A 14,610-nucleotide genomic window follows, 5' to 3' on the forward strand; every position below is an offset into this window, starting at 1 on the left:
GTTGTGACTTGTGGCAGCGCGTGCACGTGGTGGTTGTCGGGGCTGGCAAACTTGCTGGCTTCATATTCGCTTATTGCCGTGTCAGTTGGCTTGTCGGGTGTGAGCCTGGGCTGCCCTTGCGCCCTGCCATGCCGCCCTTAACACACGGTGTCATGCTGTCGTCTGGGGCGGGCGTGTTGGGGGTTGTCCCTGGGTGGCGGGGTTGCGCAGCCGGACCTGTGGGACTTGGGGGAGGTGATTGGCTGGTTCTCAGTGGGCAGTGGTTGCCAGGGCATGATTGCTGTCCCGCCGGCCTGTGTATGGATTTGTTGTTGCATAACTGCGTGTGTGTGTGTGTGTGTGTGGTTGCTGGTGGGGCGGGGGCGGTCTTCCCGTCCGGTTGCGGGGAGTCTCTGGGCCCCTCGTTCCGCCTTTCTGCCCATGTGGGGTTTGGTCTCTCGCTGGCTTGAGGGCTGACTGTCCCCAGTTTCTCCCGTTCCTTGTCCTATACCGGGCGCGTCTGTCTGCGGCCTAATGCTGACTCTTCCGGGCGGCACTGTGGCCCGGGCTTTGGGGTTCCTGTCGCTGGCTGGCCTGGCTGTGTGGGTCCGGTGGTCCCTTGTTCCCTGGACGCCACACTTGCTGTTTGTGGGTTGTGCTCTATGGGTGGCTGGGGCCGTACTCTGGCTCCCGCACACACTGGGAGTCAAATATATTGTACATACAAATACACATATATACACTCACATACGCATCGTTATTCATATATACATACACACAAACATACATACATACATAGGTACCTACGCTCTCACATACATACACAAATAAAGTACACACTCAAAGTTTGTACAACCACACGCACATTCACTGTACAAACATGCTATAACAGTTCCTCTCCCGTGAGTTCCCCTGACACCAACACACTCGCACTGGAGCACAGGAAGTCTGGTTTAGCAAGTTTTTAATTTTGCTCACACACAGCAACATCACTCTTCTCCGCGACTTTTCAGTCTCTCCAGCGTGTCTTTTTCTCGCGTGTCTCTCCGGCGTGTCTTTCCAGCGTGTGTGTGTCCAGCGTCTGTCCCAACTGGTCTTCCATGACCCCGACCGCTACTGATAAGAATGACAGGTGATTAGATGATCAGCCACAGCTGGGGCAATCCAATCACCTGCTAGCTGTGCTTTGAAGCAGATCTCCCACACACCACACTCCGCAGCAGGCGTGCAAACCACACCCTCCTCCACACATACTTATACACATATATGTACATATACATTCTTTGTGCAAACATACATATACACATACTGTACAAATACATTCACTGTACAAACATACATATACACATACTGTACATATACAAGTACATATAGATACATGTGTGTGTGTGTGAATTATATTTATATAGCGCTTTTCTCTAGTGACTCAAAGCGCTTTACATCGTGAAACCCAATATCTAAGTTACATTTAAACCAGTGTGGGTGGCACTGGGAGCAGGTGGGTAAAGTATCTTGCCCAAGGACACAACGGCAGCGACTAGGATGGCGGAAGCGGGAATCGAACCTGCAACCCTCAAGTTGCTGGCACGGCCGCTCTACCAACCGAGCTATGCCGCCCCATAATATAATATATAATCACGTTTCATCAAACATATATTAACGTTGTTGCCCTAGGGGAAACTGGGTAACACTAGGCACACTGACAAAGCTTAGCCTATATTTACTATGACAATCTACTGTACAAGGTTAATATAATTGGCTTCTCTGTCTTCCCCTCCATTTATCTGCTTTCTTTTGTATCTCTAGTTATCATTACATATATGTATTGTTGCATTTCAACAATTCTATTGTTGATAATAGAGGTAAATTATTGTTATCATTCATTATCAATAGTGCTATTTCTATTGCTGTTTGTATTGCTTAATTTGTAGTGAAATAATGTGCATTGTAATTTCTTTATTTATTTCACTGACTGCTTCTTTGCTAGCATGTTTCCTATCATATTTGTACATATCGAATTTGCTGATGTTGTTCTGTTGTTGTTGTTATTGATGTGTTTGCTGTTGTTGTTTTTGTCTCTCTGTAAAAAAAAAAATAGTAATACTTTTACTGTTGGACTCCTGGAATGTAATTACTGTTTTTTGTGTAGCCTACAGTAATTCTTTCTACAAGGGGTGTCCCAATACAACTTTTCCAATTCCGATACGATACAAAGATTGGACCTTTGAATATTGGTCAATACCCAATACCGATATTGATCGATACGATCAGCACAATTCGTACATGTTTTTTTAATTTTGTAGTGTAAAACGTTAGATAAGGTGACCAAGTTGAAAAACACAATCGGTATTTATTATTAAGCGTCTGGAATGCATTTATGCTGTCTTTAAGATGAAGTGAAGTGGTAACTGGGTGGGTTTTTTTTGCAATAGCTAATGGCCACGACTACTCATTAAAGGGGAACTTCATTTTTATTAAAATATTTTGTCTATCGTTCACAATCCTAATGAGATATTAAGAGACAAGTTATTTTAGGGGTTTTTTTGCATTGTAATTTGTAAAAATAGGCTCGTCCTTGGTGGCTGGCAATGCAGCTAATTGGAGCAATCCATTCTTCCGCTAAATCGCTTTAAAAATGCATCCAAAAATTGCCAACAATAATTATTTTACGTTCGGTAGTCTGTATAACAACCAAGCTGTAGCAACATTGTTATTGTAAGAGTGAACACAGAGGAACTCTTTATCTAGCGTTGTAAGACATCACCTTGACACCCAATGCTAAGCATTTTCCGTAAGCTAAGTATGGCAAGAGATAAGCTAGGTTTTGCGTCAGCAGCTGAATTGCTTTTGAGTTTGTAGTGCTATAATACACAATAATAACACAATGCTATAGGACACTAATCTGTACTGACTAAAAAACATGAACAATCATATTACATTATCTCAGTCTGTAAATTATAAGCCCACATGTCATGTTTTGTTTGTTCACAGCTAGCTCAACTGCGTATATAGTTGTAATAACAGGTATGGTGTGCTGCATGTATGATGATCAATAGCAAAGCGACTCACTCAATGGACAGTTGGCTGTTCCAGTGCCCGGTGAAGTTTTTTCAAGTTGACGCCGGGTAAGCACGCCTTATATGTCCGCATATCTGGGCTCCAAGTTCCCCATTTATACCCACAAGTCACGTCGAACTAAGTCCCTCCAAAGTTTCAACCTCTGTTCGTGCCCGCTTCTATAAGCAGCAGTTCATCCTCTGTATATTCAGCTTCAAAAAGATTATGCTGTGAATTCTCATTTGTCCAAAAAAAGCCATCTTTGTTGTCTGTTACCAAGTCTGCACGATAACAACACACCTGTAAGTAGGAAGACACATCTGTTGCCGGAAGTGCTTTTCCGGTATGGTGTAAAATGACCAAAACATGGTAAATATTGAACAAATTACATATTGTTATGAACGTGTCTGTTACTACATTATTGTTTATTGTTTATTGAATGGATCTCCATTAGCTGACGTCAAGGCGACTGCTAGTCTTCCTGGGGTCCATATAAGAGCATACAAAATTAAAATACAAAGAATACATGCATTACCAAACATTATACAATGGAAAAATACAACATGAGATAAAAAAGCTTGTTAAAACCAGTATTAAAATTTCACGTCATGTGGGCAGCTGCAATAGGTGTATCTTCAAAGCTGTCTTGAATGACAATTTACTTTGTGAGAGATTATTTTTGTGATGGCAATATATTCCAGAATGATATACATCTATACATGACTGTATGTTTGAGGAGATTGGTCCTGGGAGCAGGCAGTGACAAAAAGCCATTTCTGGGATTCCTAGTGTCATAAGTATGTGTGTTAGTTGACATTAAAAACTGTTTGTAAAAGTAATCTGGTGATTGATCTAAAATGATAGTTCTAAAGAACATAAGGAGACTACACTGCATCTTTTGTTCAACAGACAACCAGGACAGGTGTGAATGCATAAATGAATTATTAGTGCGCAATGAACATTTAAGTAACAGTCTAGCCGCTCGGTATAGAACAAGTTGAAGTTTGTTCAGGTCAGACTTAGTTGTAGCGGACCATATTATAGGACAGTAATGAAGATGACAGAAAACCAAGGACTGTATAACTTGACCCATTGTTGAGGATGTCAAGAAGGTGAGCACTTTCTGACCATGGCTAAACCTCTTCCCATTTTCATTAAAATACTATCGATATGATGGGACCATGACAGTTGATTGTCTAATAGCACACCAAGCAGTTTTGCTTTTTTGACCTGCACAATAGGTATATCTAACATTGAAATGTGAAGCTGAGGGTCTTTAACAAGCATATGCCTGGATCCAAAAAGAATGCTTTTTGTTTTGTCAATATTCACAACATGTTTACTATCATTTACCCAGCGTGACACTCTCTCCAGGTCCTGATTTAAGTTATTTTCTAGGTCATTTAAGGTAGAGGCAGTGCTGTATAGAGTTGTGTCATCTGCATACATAACCATATTGGTGTTTGTTATAACACAGGGAAGATCATTAGTAAAAATAATAAAAAGTAAAGGACCTAAGCAGCTTCCTTGAGGCACGCCGCAGTAATTGTACTTGCGTTCAAATAGGCTACCATTAAAACACACTCTCTGTGATCCTCCTGATAGCTCAACATCCAAGAAAGTGACATACTATTAAAACCATATTTTCTCAGTTTGAAGATCATTATGTTGTGATCTACGACATTGAATGCCGCACTAGAGTCAATCAGGACAGTACCAACCATCTTCTTGACATCCATTTGTGACAGCCAGTCGTCAGTCAGCTGAGCTAGAGCAGTAGATGTTGAATGACCTTGTCTATAAGCATGCTGGGAACACGACATCAGTTTGTTGTAGGCAAAGTAATCTTGAATCTGTTTGAAAACAACTTTTCCCATCAATTTACTAAGAACAGGAAGTATGCTTATAGGTCTACTGTTTTTACCAGTAAAAATCTTTATTTTTACTAAGAACAGGAAGTATGCTTATTGGTCTACTGTTTTTACCAGTAAAATCTTTATTTTTGTCCTCGGGTAGAGAGATGACTTTGGCCTCCTTCCAAATCCCAGGACAGACTCCATATCTTAATGATTTATTAAATATATGACAAATCGGAGTTGATACATGGCAAGCCACAATCCTTAACAATTTGCCATCTAGCATGTCCGTCCCAGCAGGTTTATCAGATGGCAGTGATGACAACAATTTCTCAACATCAGAACTACTAACTGGTACAAAATCGAACCTGCAGTTTTTACCCTTCATAATATGATTATATATAATTGCTTATATATATACTTGCCGTGTGTATATAAAATGTTAATGGGGGTTTTGAAGATGTTTTACAGGGCTTTGAAGGCTACAACGGTCTTTTAGACGCATTTTTCAAGTATTTGAAAAAAAATATTTTTAGGATCCTTTAAAAAAAGACTTGTGCTCTTGTCTCTCATAATGGTTGTGAACATTAGGCAACATTCCAAAAAAATTGCAGTTCCATTTTAAGTTAAGCTCATGTCGCAGTAAGTTGAATGCTGCGGACATGTTAGTTACTGGATACTTTCTAATGCACATCTGCTTTGGGTACTTTTTATTTGTAAATGATATGTAACTATAATTATTTGATACTTGTTTATATTGACAAATGCCATTTTAGACAGCAATATTGTTCAATAAAGAACACTTATTCCATATTTGTAGGTTGTGTGCTATTGTGTGCTCACTTCTTACTGTAGTTGTTGTGTAACTGCTAGCTCCTAGTAGCCTGTAGCTTACCGTGTTTACCATTTTGTAAACGACTTTACTAAAATACAGGAATAGAGCTACCTTGTGTGCTAATTGGAGGAAATTTAGATGTTAACTCGCTACTTGTTGTTTGCTGATATTGGACCGATATCAATATCCGATTGGGGTACTCTACTCACTACTTGTATGTCTAGAAAAATATAGAAACAAGCTTTTGTTGCTAAAAAACTTGCTACTGTATAAAACATTACCTAGAACAATGTATACCACAGGAGTAGAAATCAAGGCATGGAAGCCACATCCGGCCCGCCACATCATTCTGCGTTGCGCGCAATAGCCTGGGAAAAATGTGCATCAATTAAGTACTTTATCTTTTCATACTAAATGTATTCATACCTTCTATTTTGACAGAAAAATACTTGTTGTGCATGCCGTTGCATGTTTTTCACTTTAATTGATCTAATAGAGCAACAAATATATTATCATACATTCCACAAAATGTATTGCAATTTTAATAAATACTTAAATGGACGGTGTGGTGCAGCTGGGAGAGTGGCCGTGCCACAACCTGAGGGTTCCTGGTTCGATCCCCACCTTCTACCAACCTCGTCACGTCAGTTGTGTCCTTGAGCAAGACACCTCACCCTTGCTCCTGATGGATCATGGTTAGGGCCTTGCATGGTACGTCCCTTCATCAGTGTGTGAATGGGTGAAGGGAAATAGTGTCAAAGCGCTTTGAGTACCTTGAAGGTAGAAACGCGCCACAAAAGTATAATCCATTTACCATTTAAGTGTCTACTTGGCTTATATTGTTAATCAAATTATACAGTACAACCATGAAAGATTGTACTTAAAGTGCATAAAAACATAGATTCACATCCGAATCACGATTGTCATTTATCCCGATTCTAAAGAGATTGATTTTTTTTTTAATTCGATAGAAAAAAAAGGACTACATTTTTAGGCCGCATTTATGCAACCAAAAGGAGCTTTTCTAACTTTTAATGTATTTTTTAAAAAGTTTCACATAATCATCATACCGAATTGGTTTGAATCGCTAAATTATTCTAAATTGAATCATTCGCAGGAATCAGGAACGGATAAAACTTTTAGGTGCCCAAAGTTTCACACCCCTAGAATGTACGGTAAAAAAAACTGGCAACTCTGTGGACAGAATTTTATAGTAAAAAAAAACAGTATTGCTGTCAAAAATAATATGGTACATTTTTGGATGAAATTCTGGCAACTGAAGTGCCAGTCTTTTACCGCCAATACTACAGATTTTTTTTGTACAGTGTATGTAAAAAAATATATGTACGTATAAATATATAATAATAAACTCATGGGCAATTGTGTAATATCATTGGAGGCCACTCCTTATACATTTATATTCAAATATTATTCAGTTACATTTGGCCCTCTGAGGGAAGCCATAACTGCAATGTGGCCCTCAATGAAAACTATTTTGACATTCCTAATGTTGACTATAATGACACGACAAAGTGTTGGGCAACATTTTCCGCGTGTTAAGCATTTTAGCTCATATGCTGTTGTTTTTTGTCCATCCTGCCAGAAACACTGGCATTTCCCAGAAGTGGAGAGAGATTTTCTGCTGGTTAGGGAAGTGATCCGAGTAGCTCGCTCTCTTAGAGCGCAGTGTGGTATGACCAAAGAAAAGCCTGACAGTAAGTCTTTGCTAATGATCTCTTTGCTGACATAACAATTTGCCTAAAATTCCTAATGAAAAACTAATCACTTTTTCATGTGTTAGACCAACTTGGGTGAAGTGTTTTATATTATTTGCAATGTATGTGTGTTTCAGTGTGGATAGTGTGTTCACTCAGTCAGGCCGAGATCCTTCTTTCCTTTGAATCTGCTGTTTGGACTCTGAGCCGAGTCTCTCGTGTCAGTATCTTCTGTCCTGAACAAGGAGAAAGCCTCCACTCTGTCAGCTCCACTCCCCCACCCAAAGGCTGCCTTATTGGTGTGGTGGACCACAACTGTCAGCTGCACTTATCTGTTCAGGTGGTTATTGGCATATTTTTTGTTGCAGCCATGCTATTTATTAGCAGTTGATTTTCCATTTTAAAAACACCTGAATTTCAGAGTTGCGACAGGCACCGTGACATAGTGCCGTATTTCAATGTGGGCACGCAGAAGTCGTGTCATAGGTTGTCACTGAGCGCCTTCTTCTTGACCATTACGATAGAAAACTGAGAACACTTTTCATTTATCTTCAGGAAATATTGTACTTTTTTTCTTTCTTTTTTTAAAGTAAATGGTTGGAATTCCTAAACATGAGCAAAAAAGTTATGATATCAGGCAAATTAAGTTTGTCCAACAATATACTGTATGTGGGTTTGTGCACACTAAATAATAGACAAAAGCTACACTGGTACAAACATTTTTTCACAAATGAGAATCTAAAGTTTTTTAAATTGTCCATGGATTATACAGGTGCACGTTAAAACATAGTTCAATGAAGACAAAGACATCAAGGAAAAGCTCTGGGAATTATTGCAGATTTTTTCCCCATTTTTATGAGACAATGTTCAACATTCTTAAGAAATACATTCTTGAAATATTTCACTCTGTGTGTAGTTGATCAATAGAAAATGAGTTTAACTTGTTTAGTTGGAATACTGAAATACTTCAGCTAATTCAGTTAGATGGATTGTGAAAAATATTTCGAGGAAGATCGTACACATATTGTGTAGAAATTAAGTACCGTATTTTTCAGATTATAAATCGCTCCGGAGTATACGTCGCACCGGCCGAAAATGCATAATAAAGAAGGAAACATTTTTTTTACGTCGCACTGGAGTATAAATCGCATTTTTGGGGGAAATTTATTTGAGAAAATCCAACACCAAGAATTGACATTTGAAAGGCAATTTAAAATAAATAAAGCATACTGAACAACAGGATGAATAAGTGTACGTTATATGACCCATAAATAACCAACTTAGAACGTGCCTGGTATGTTAACGTAACATATTATGGTAAGAGTCATTCAAATAACTATAACATATAGAACATGCTATACGTTTACCAAATAATCTGTCACTCCTAATCGATAATTCCGATGAAATCTTCTTCCTCGATGTCGCTACTAAACAACTCTGCCAACTCCAAATGTATGCGCAGCTTCCTCTTGTCGTTTTCTGCTGCATATTTCACTACGTCCAGCTTGTGATCTGCAGTACATGATTTCCTTTTCGGTGCCATTTTAGTTCAGCCCTTCTTAGTTTTTATAAGTTACCGCCAACGTTGAAATGATCAATTTTAATAGCTACGGCAGTAGCATATAGCATATACGTAGCAGTTAGCATCACATGATCCACAATGAACTTCTGCCATGACCCTCCCCCGCCGAATTCTTATTGGTTGACGTGTGTGTGACGATTGCTGGCATTTTCTTCGTCTCTTCGGCGAATTAGATAAATAATATTATTTAATATTTTACGGTAATGTGTTAATAATTTCACACATAAGTCGCTCCGGAGTATATGTCAAACTGTGAAAAAACTGCGATTTATAATCCGAAAAATACGGTATTTGTGTGTGTGTGTGTGTGTGTGCGTACTTGCGTGCGTGCGTGTGTGTGTGTGTCTGAATATGTATCATGAAAATAAATACTTTTGTCACCTATTTGAATCCTCTTACAGAGTGGCATGAATATTGACAAACAAATTGTCCAGCTCACCCAACGGAGTAGTAAGCTTGTTTCAAAGCTGGAGGAGGTCCGCTGTAAAGTTCAAGCTCCAGACTACCTGACCAAGGTCCCGGCACAAGTCAGGGAACAGATGGACAATAAGGTGAGCTGTGGCTTCATCAATGGTTAATAGGGATGTCCTGACAGCCCCAATACAACCTTTTCCACTTCCAATACAATATATATCCAGGCATCATGTTTGAAGGAAACCAGGCAACGCTCATCACCAGGTCAATTCCATCCCCACAGTGAAGCATGGTGGTGGCAGCATCATGCTGTGGGGAAGTTTTAGCGGCAGGAATTGGGGTACTAGTAAAGAAAGAGAAAAACATGAATGCAGCAATGTACAGACACTCCCTGGATGAACACCAACGTTTCCCATCCAACTTGATGGAGCTTGAAAGACTGTAGTAGGTCTGCAAGAACAATCCTTCTTTTCAGTGTCAGTAATTACAGTTGGTTTCACACCATGTGAAGAATTTCACAGTGCATTTTCTATGGTAACCCAACCTAAATATCAAAGTTTCTTGTAGCTCCTGTCTGTCTGTTAGGGGTAATTGAAAGTAAAGTCTTACAGTCAATCTACAAGCAGGCTTCATTATACTTTAACATCAACTGCATAAGTTTAAGTGAACAGAATGCGTTTCAGAGTTTAAGTAAGTGGGGATGTAACGATGAACGGTAATAATGATAACTGAGGTAAAACTCCCGATGGTTAGCATTACTGTTTTAAATTGAATTTATCGAAAAACTGAGATTGATATTTGCACTTTTATAAACTCGCGGACTGACTGGCGCCAGCTCGCAAGTTTAAATACTAACATGAAAACAAGACACATTAAGGGGTACTGCACTATTTTTGGAATTATGCACACTATTCACAATTATTATAAAAGACATTACAAGGGATGGATCCGATTTAATGCATTCTAAAAAAATTAATAGATGTAAATAAAATTGTGCTTACAGCGGAGCCAATGGGAACTCCTCTATTTCGCCATTAAAATCCAATAAATAACAATTCAAAAACCACCAACAATACTCCATTTACATTTTGTGATTTGAATATTAACCAAGTGTTAGCAATATTGCTATTAAAAGCGCTAACGCAGACATGTATTTATACAAGCGCTGTGATCACAAGCTTGTGTACAATTTAAACATGATAAACTAGCGAGGTGTTTTCTCGCTTCATTGCTCCCTGGAAATTTATTGTAGATCATTAATCATGCATCTCACCTGGACAGAAGAAGTCTGAAGCCGTATTCCGACATGTTGGTACACTCTGACAGCCATTTAGGACCCGGAGATGGCAAGAACAACACAAAGAGATACTTGGTCCCCCACCCCCACCCCGTTTCTTCACGAGCACTGTGGTCATTTTTCATCTAAATGGGAATATATGAACATCCTAATGACAGCAGACGTTGCACAGAAGGTGATGTTTTATTATGTTTGCTGGCTCTCATTAACTCTGCAATGAGTAATAATCAGTGATGTTTTCAAGGGCAATAACGGGGAGACTCGTCAGGATAGAAGGAAAGATGAATGTAGCAATGTAAAGAGAAATTCTGGATGAAAACCAACGCTTTTCATCCAACCTGATGGTTGGTTGAAATATATTGTATGTAGTACCGATATCGAGATGCTTGCTTCCTGTTGGTTAAAGAGCTTTTTATCCTGTTTAGGGCAAGGCCTCTGATGCCATATTGTTCTAATTTTGTAATGAAGATATTATGATTGATTTTGTCAAATGCTTTTGTTAGGCCCATAAACACTGCTGCTGCACACTGTTTACTATTTATTGCGTTGGTAATTTCCTCTGTTATTTTGATTAATGTATATTGGTTGTTTGTGAGTATTCCACTTTTGATTCTGAATTTTTCCAATCTTGTTGTTTTGAATTGAATGATTTTAGAAAACAGGTCTATAGTTTGTGAATTGGTGTTTGGTTCCAGTCTTTTAAATTGGTACTACTTTTGCTATTTTAATTTTGTTTGGGAATTTTCCTGTTTGAAATTAAATAGTGTTAATGTACGTCAAAGGTTCTAAAATTTTTTCAATAACTTTTTTTTTTTTTTTTCGCGTTCATTTTTTTTTCGTGACAATCAGTTAAAGTCTTGGATTGGCATTTCTTTACATTTCTAATAATTTTTTCTTTGTCACATTAATGAGGAACATTGAGTTGGAATTTGTATCTCTAGATTAATTCCAGTCTCCAACTGACCTGTTCTCTGCTCTAGGTTGGTTCCAATATTTACAAAGTAATTATTAAAGTGTTCGACAACATCTTTTATATTGTCATTTGTTACGTTTTCGTCAATAAAGTATTTGGGGGTAATGCATCTTTGCACATATTTTAATAATGCTATTGATGCCCCATGTACCTCATTATTTTTGTCCTTGTCTAAATAATGATGTAATATTCTTTTCTACGAGTTCGTAAAATATTGGTCAGCTTATTTTTCATACTTTGTGTACTTATTTTCTGCCTTTTATAGATTTTTGTGTTATAAATGTTGTATATCATTTTTGTTTTCTTTCAAGCATTTTTTAGTCCTTTTGTCATCCATGGTTGATCGTTCTTTTCCCGCTTCCTACTTAATTGTTTCTATGATAGCTGGAGAAGTGTTGCAAAGGGGATTGTGCAAAAATGAATGGGCAAAACTGCCCAAGCTTGTGGCATTGTATTTAAAAAGACTAACTGCTGCTATAGGTGCATCAACAACGTTTTGAGCAAAGGCTGTGAATACGTATGTACATGTAACTGTTTACTTTTAAATTGTTTGTAAATCTGCAAAATTAAAAACAAAAACTCTTAATAGGGTATTTATTGTGTATAGGTTTGAGGAAGAAAAAAAATTGGATTAAGGTTGCAACATAAAATGTGGAAAAAGTGAAAGACTGTGAATACTTTCTGGTTGCACTTTGTATGGCGTATCTGATGTAATTTAGAATTAAGTTAGTGTATTTGTTTAAATGCATTTCTTTTATGGTGGAATGTCAAAGATAAGTTTTTATGTATCTCATGTAAGTTATATTGACATACCGATACTTTATTTCAATTTCAGTGTTCTGAAGTAAAAACCTTAAAAGGTTTTCAAATGGAGACATCCTGTTATCCGTCTGCTAAGCTAGCAAGAAGAGACGTTAGCGAGAGCAGAACATACTGCTTGTATTGTAGTTCTTATTGAACTTTTTAGAAGCAGCCCGACATAATCCATCTATTGGTAAAATGTTGTTTTTTTTTACTGATATCGGGGCTTCACGGTGGCAGAGGGGTTAGTGCGTCTGCCTCACAATACGAAGTTCCTGCAGTCCTGGGTTCAAATCCAGGCTCGGGATCTTTCTGTGTGGAGTTTGCATGTTCTCCCCGTGAATGCGTGGGTTCCCTCCGGGTACTCCGGCTTCCTCCCACTTCCAAAGACATGCACCTGGGGATAGGTTGATTGGCAACACTAAATTGGCCCTAGTGTGTGAATGTGAGTGTGAATGTTGTCTGTCTATCTGTGTTGGCCCTGCGATGAGGTGGCGACTTGTCCAGGGTGTACCCTGCCTTCCGCCCGATTGTAGCTGAGATAGGCGCCAGCGCCCCTCCGCGACCCCGAAAGGGAATAAGCGGTAGAAATGGATGGATGGATCACCCTGATGGAATAGGGACACACCTACTGGTTGTGTTAAAGAGGTTCTTCTTTGGTTAAGTTCTTTTTCACAATACTATTAAAACAACCCCGAATTTGCTATTTGTTCTAAACACAAGTGTAAAAGCCACAGATGCAAACACAATAATATTTAATCCATACATTTGGCATACAAATCAAAACGAAATTGAATGAGGAATTATGAATTTCCAAGTAATTTTTGAAATGTGAGTGCATGTTACAGTACATTAATATGAAAAACTATAATATTGTCATGTACTATTTTACTGTATATATTAGATCTTACTGCTCACTTGTGTTCTTTTTTTCCTCTTGTTTTTAGATGTCAGCCTTCCAGCAGGAGTTGAAGAATATCAAGGATCAGCTAAAGGTGCTCCAGGCGTTCAAATAATATTCCACCAGCAAATATTGCACTAATAGTCTTGACTAGTGTCGTAACAATCATAAGACATCAAATCCTGGTTGTAATAGTATAAATGGTTCTAGAAGTTGTAATAGTTAGTATTAATCATAAATATAAAGTCCATCCATCCATTTTCTACCGCTTATTCCCTTTCGGGGTCGCGGGGGGCGCTGGCGCCTATCTCAGCTACAATCGGGCGGAAGGCGGGGTACACCCTGGACAAGTCGCCACCTCATCGCAGGGCCTAAATATAAAGTATACATTTTTAATTTTCCTGAGGGAACTTTCCTGAAGGAATCAATAAAGTACTATTTATCTATCCATAGTTTAGAACAGGGGTGTCCAAAGTGCAGTACTTTTGTTTTGCTAATTTTGGAAGTGTTCACTGCAGTCATATTTTTATACTTGATGCATGCTAACAATAGCAAGCTAGCATTTTAAACAAACAATTCAGATACACACCTCAGAGTAATGTACAGTGTTTTGGTACTTGACACGTCTTACAGTTAGCATGTATATTTTGGTATTTCACTAATGCAAACTGTAAGCGTGCTATTGTTACCATCTTTTTTTATCTCATCTCACTCCCATTTTTTGTTATTGACGCCACCTGGCCCGCATGCTAACTCTTACAGTTCAGCTCAGTTTTGGCTTTTCAGCATTCGCACAGAATTTCTACCAAAATTGCATTTTGTAGTTCTTTGAAATTTGTATAGAGTATTGGTTTTGAAGGTGAAAACATATTTAAGCTATATTTAAACCAATGTGGGTGGCACTGGGAGCATGTGGGTAAAGTGTATTGCCCAAGGACACAACGGCATTGACTAGGATGCTGGAAGCAGGGATCAAACCTGGAACCTTCAAGTTGCTAGCACTCTACCACACAAACCGCGCCGCTCGAGCCATTACCATTTCAGACAAAATTGTGGATTGTGTGCATGTGCTCAAAAAACATTTGTTCAAATGTGTGCGCAAATCTACATTAATTATTATGAATACTGCTCTGTTGTGGAACTATTATAGTAATTTTGCTGGCGTTGATTTTTTAAAACAGCCGTGTAACGTTGCATCAT

General features: G+C 38.6%; 1 protein-coding gene across 3 annotated transcripts in view; it reads left to right on the forward strand.

Annotated features, from left to right (window-relative positions):
• vars2 (valyl-tRNA synthetase 2, mitochondrial) overlaps positions 1-13,776 on the forward strand; it is an 83,013-nt gene extending 69,237 nt beyond the window's left edge. For 2 of the 3 annotated variants that reach the window (XM_061908299.1, XM_061908300.1), the window contains exons 27-30: positions 7,331-7,442; positions 7,580-7,782; positions 9,426-9,575; positions 13,457-13,776. In XM_061908299.1, the coding sequence (XP_061764283.1) occupies positions 7,331-7,442; positions 7,580-7,782; positions 9,426-9,575; positions 13,457-13,525 (534 nt within the window). In that variant the 3' untranslated portion in view covers positions 13,526-13,776. The remainder of the gene's footprint in view (positions 1-7,330; positions 7,443-7,579; positions 7,783-9,425; positions 9,576-13,456) is intronic. The other variant, XM_061908301.1, reaches the window with a different exon arrangement.
• The last annotated feature ends 834 nt before the right edge of the window (positions 13,777-14,610 follow it).

The sequence above is a fragment of the Nerophis ophidion genome, linkage group LG08, assembly GCF_033978795.1.
Source record: "Nerophis ophidion isolate RoL-2023_Sa linkage group LG08, RoL_Noph_v1.0, whole genome shotgun sequence".
NCBI lineage: Eukaryota > Metazoa > Chordata > Actinopteri > Syngnathiformes > Syngnathidae > Nerophis > Nerophis ophidion.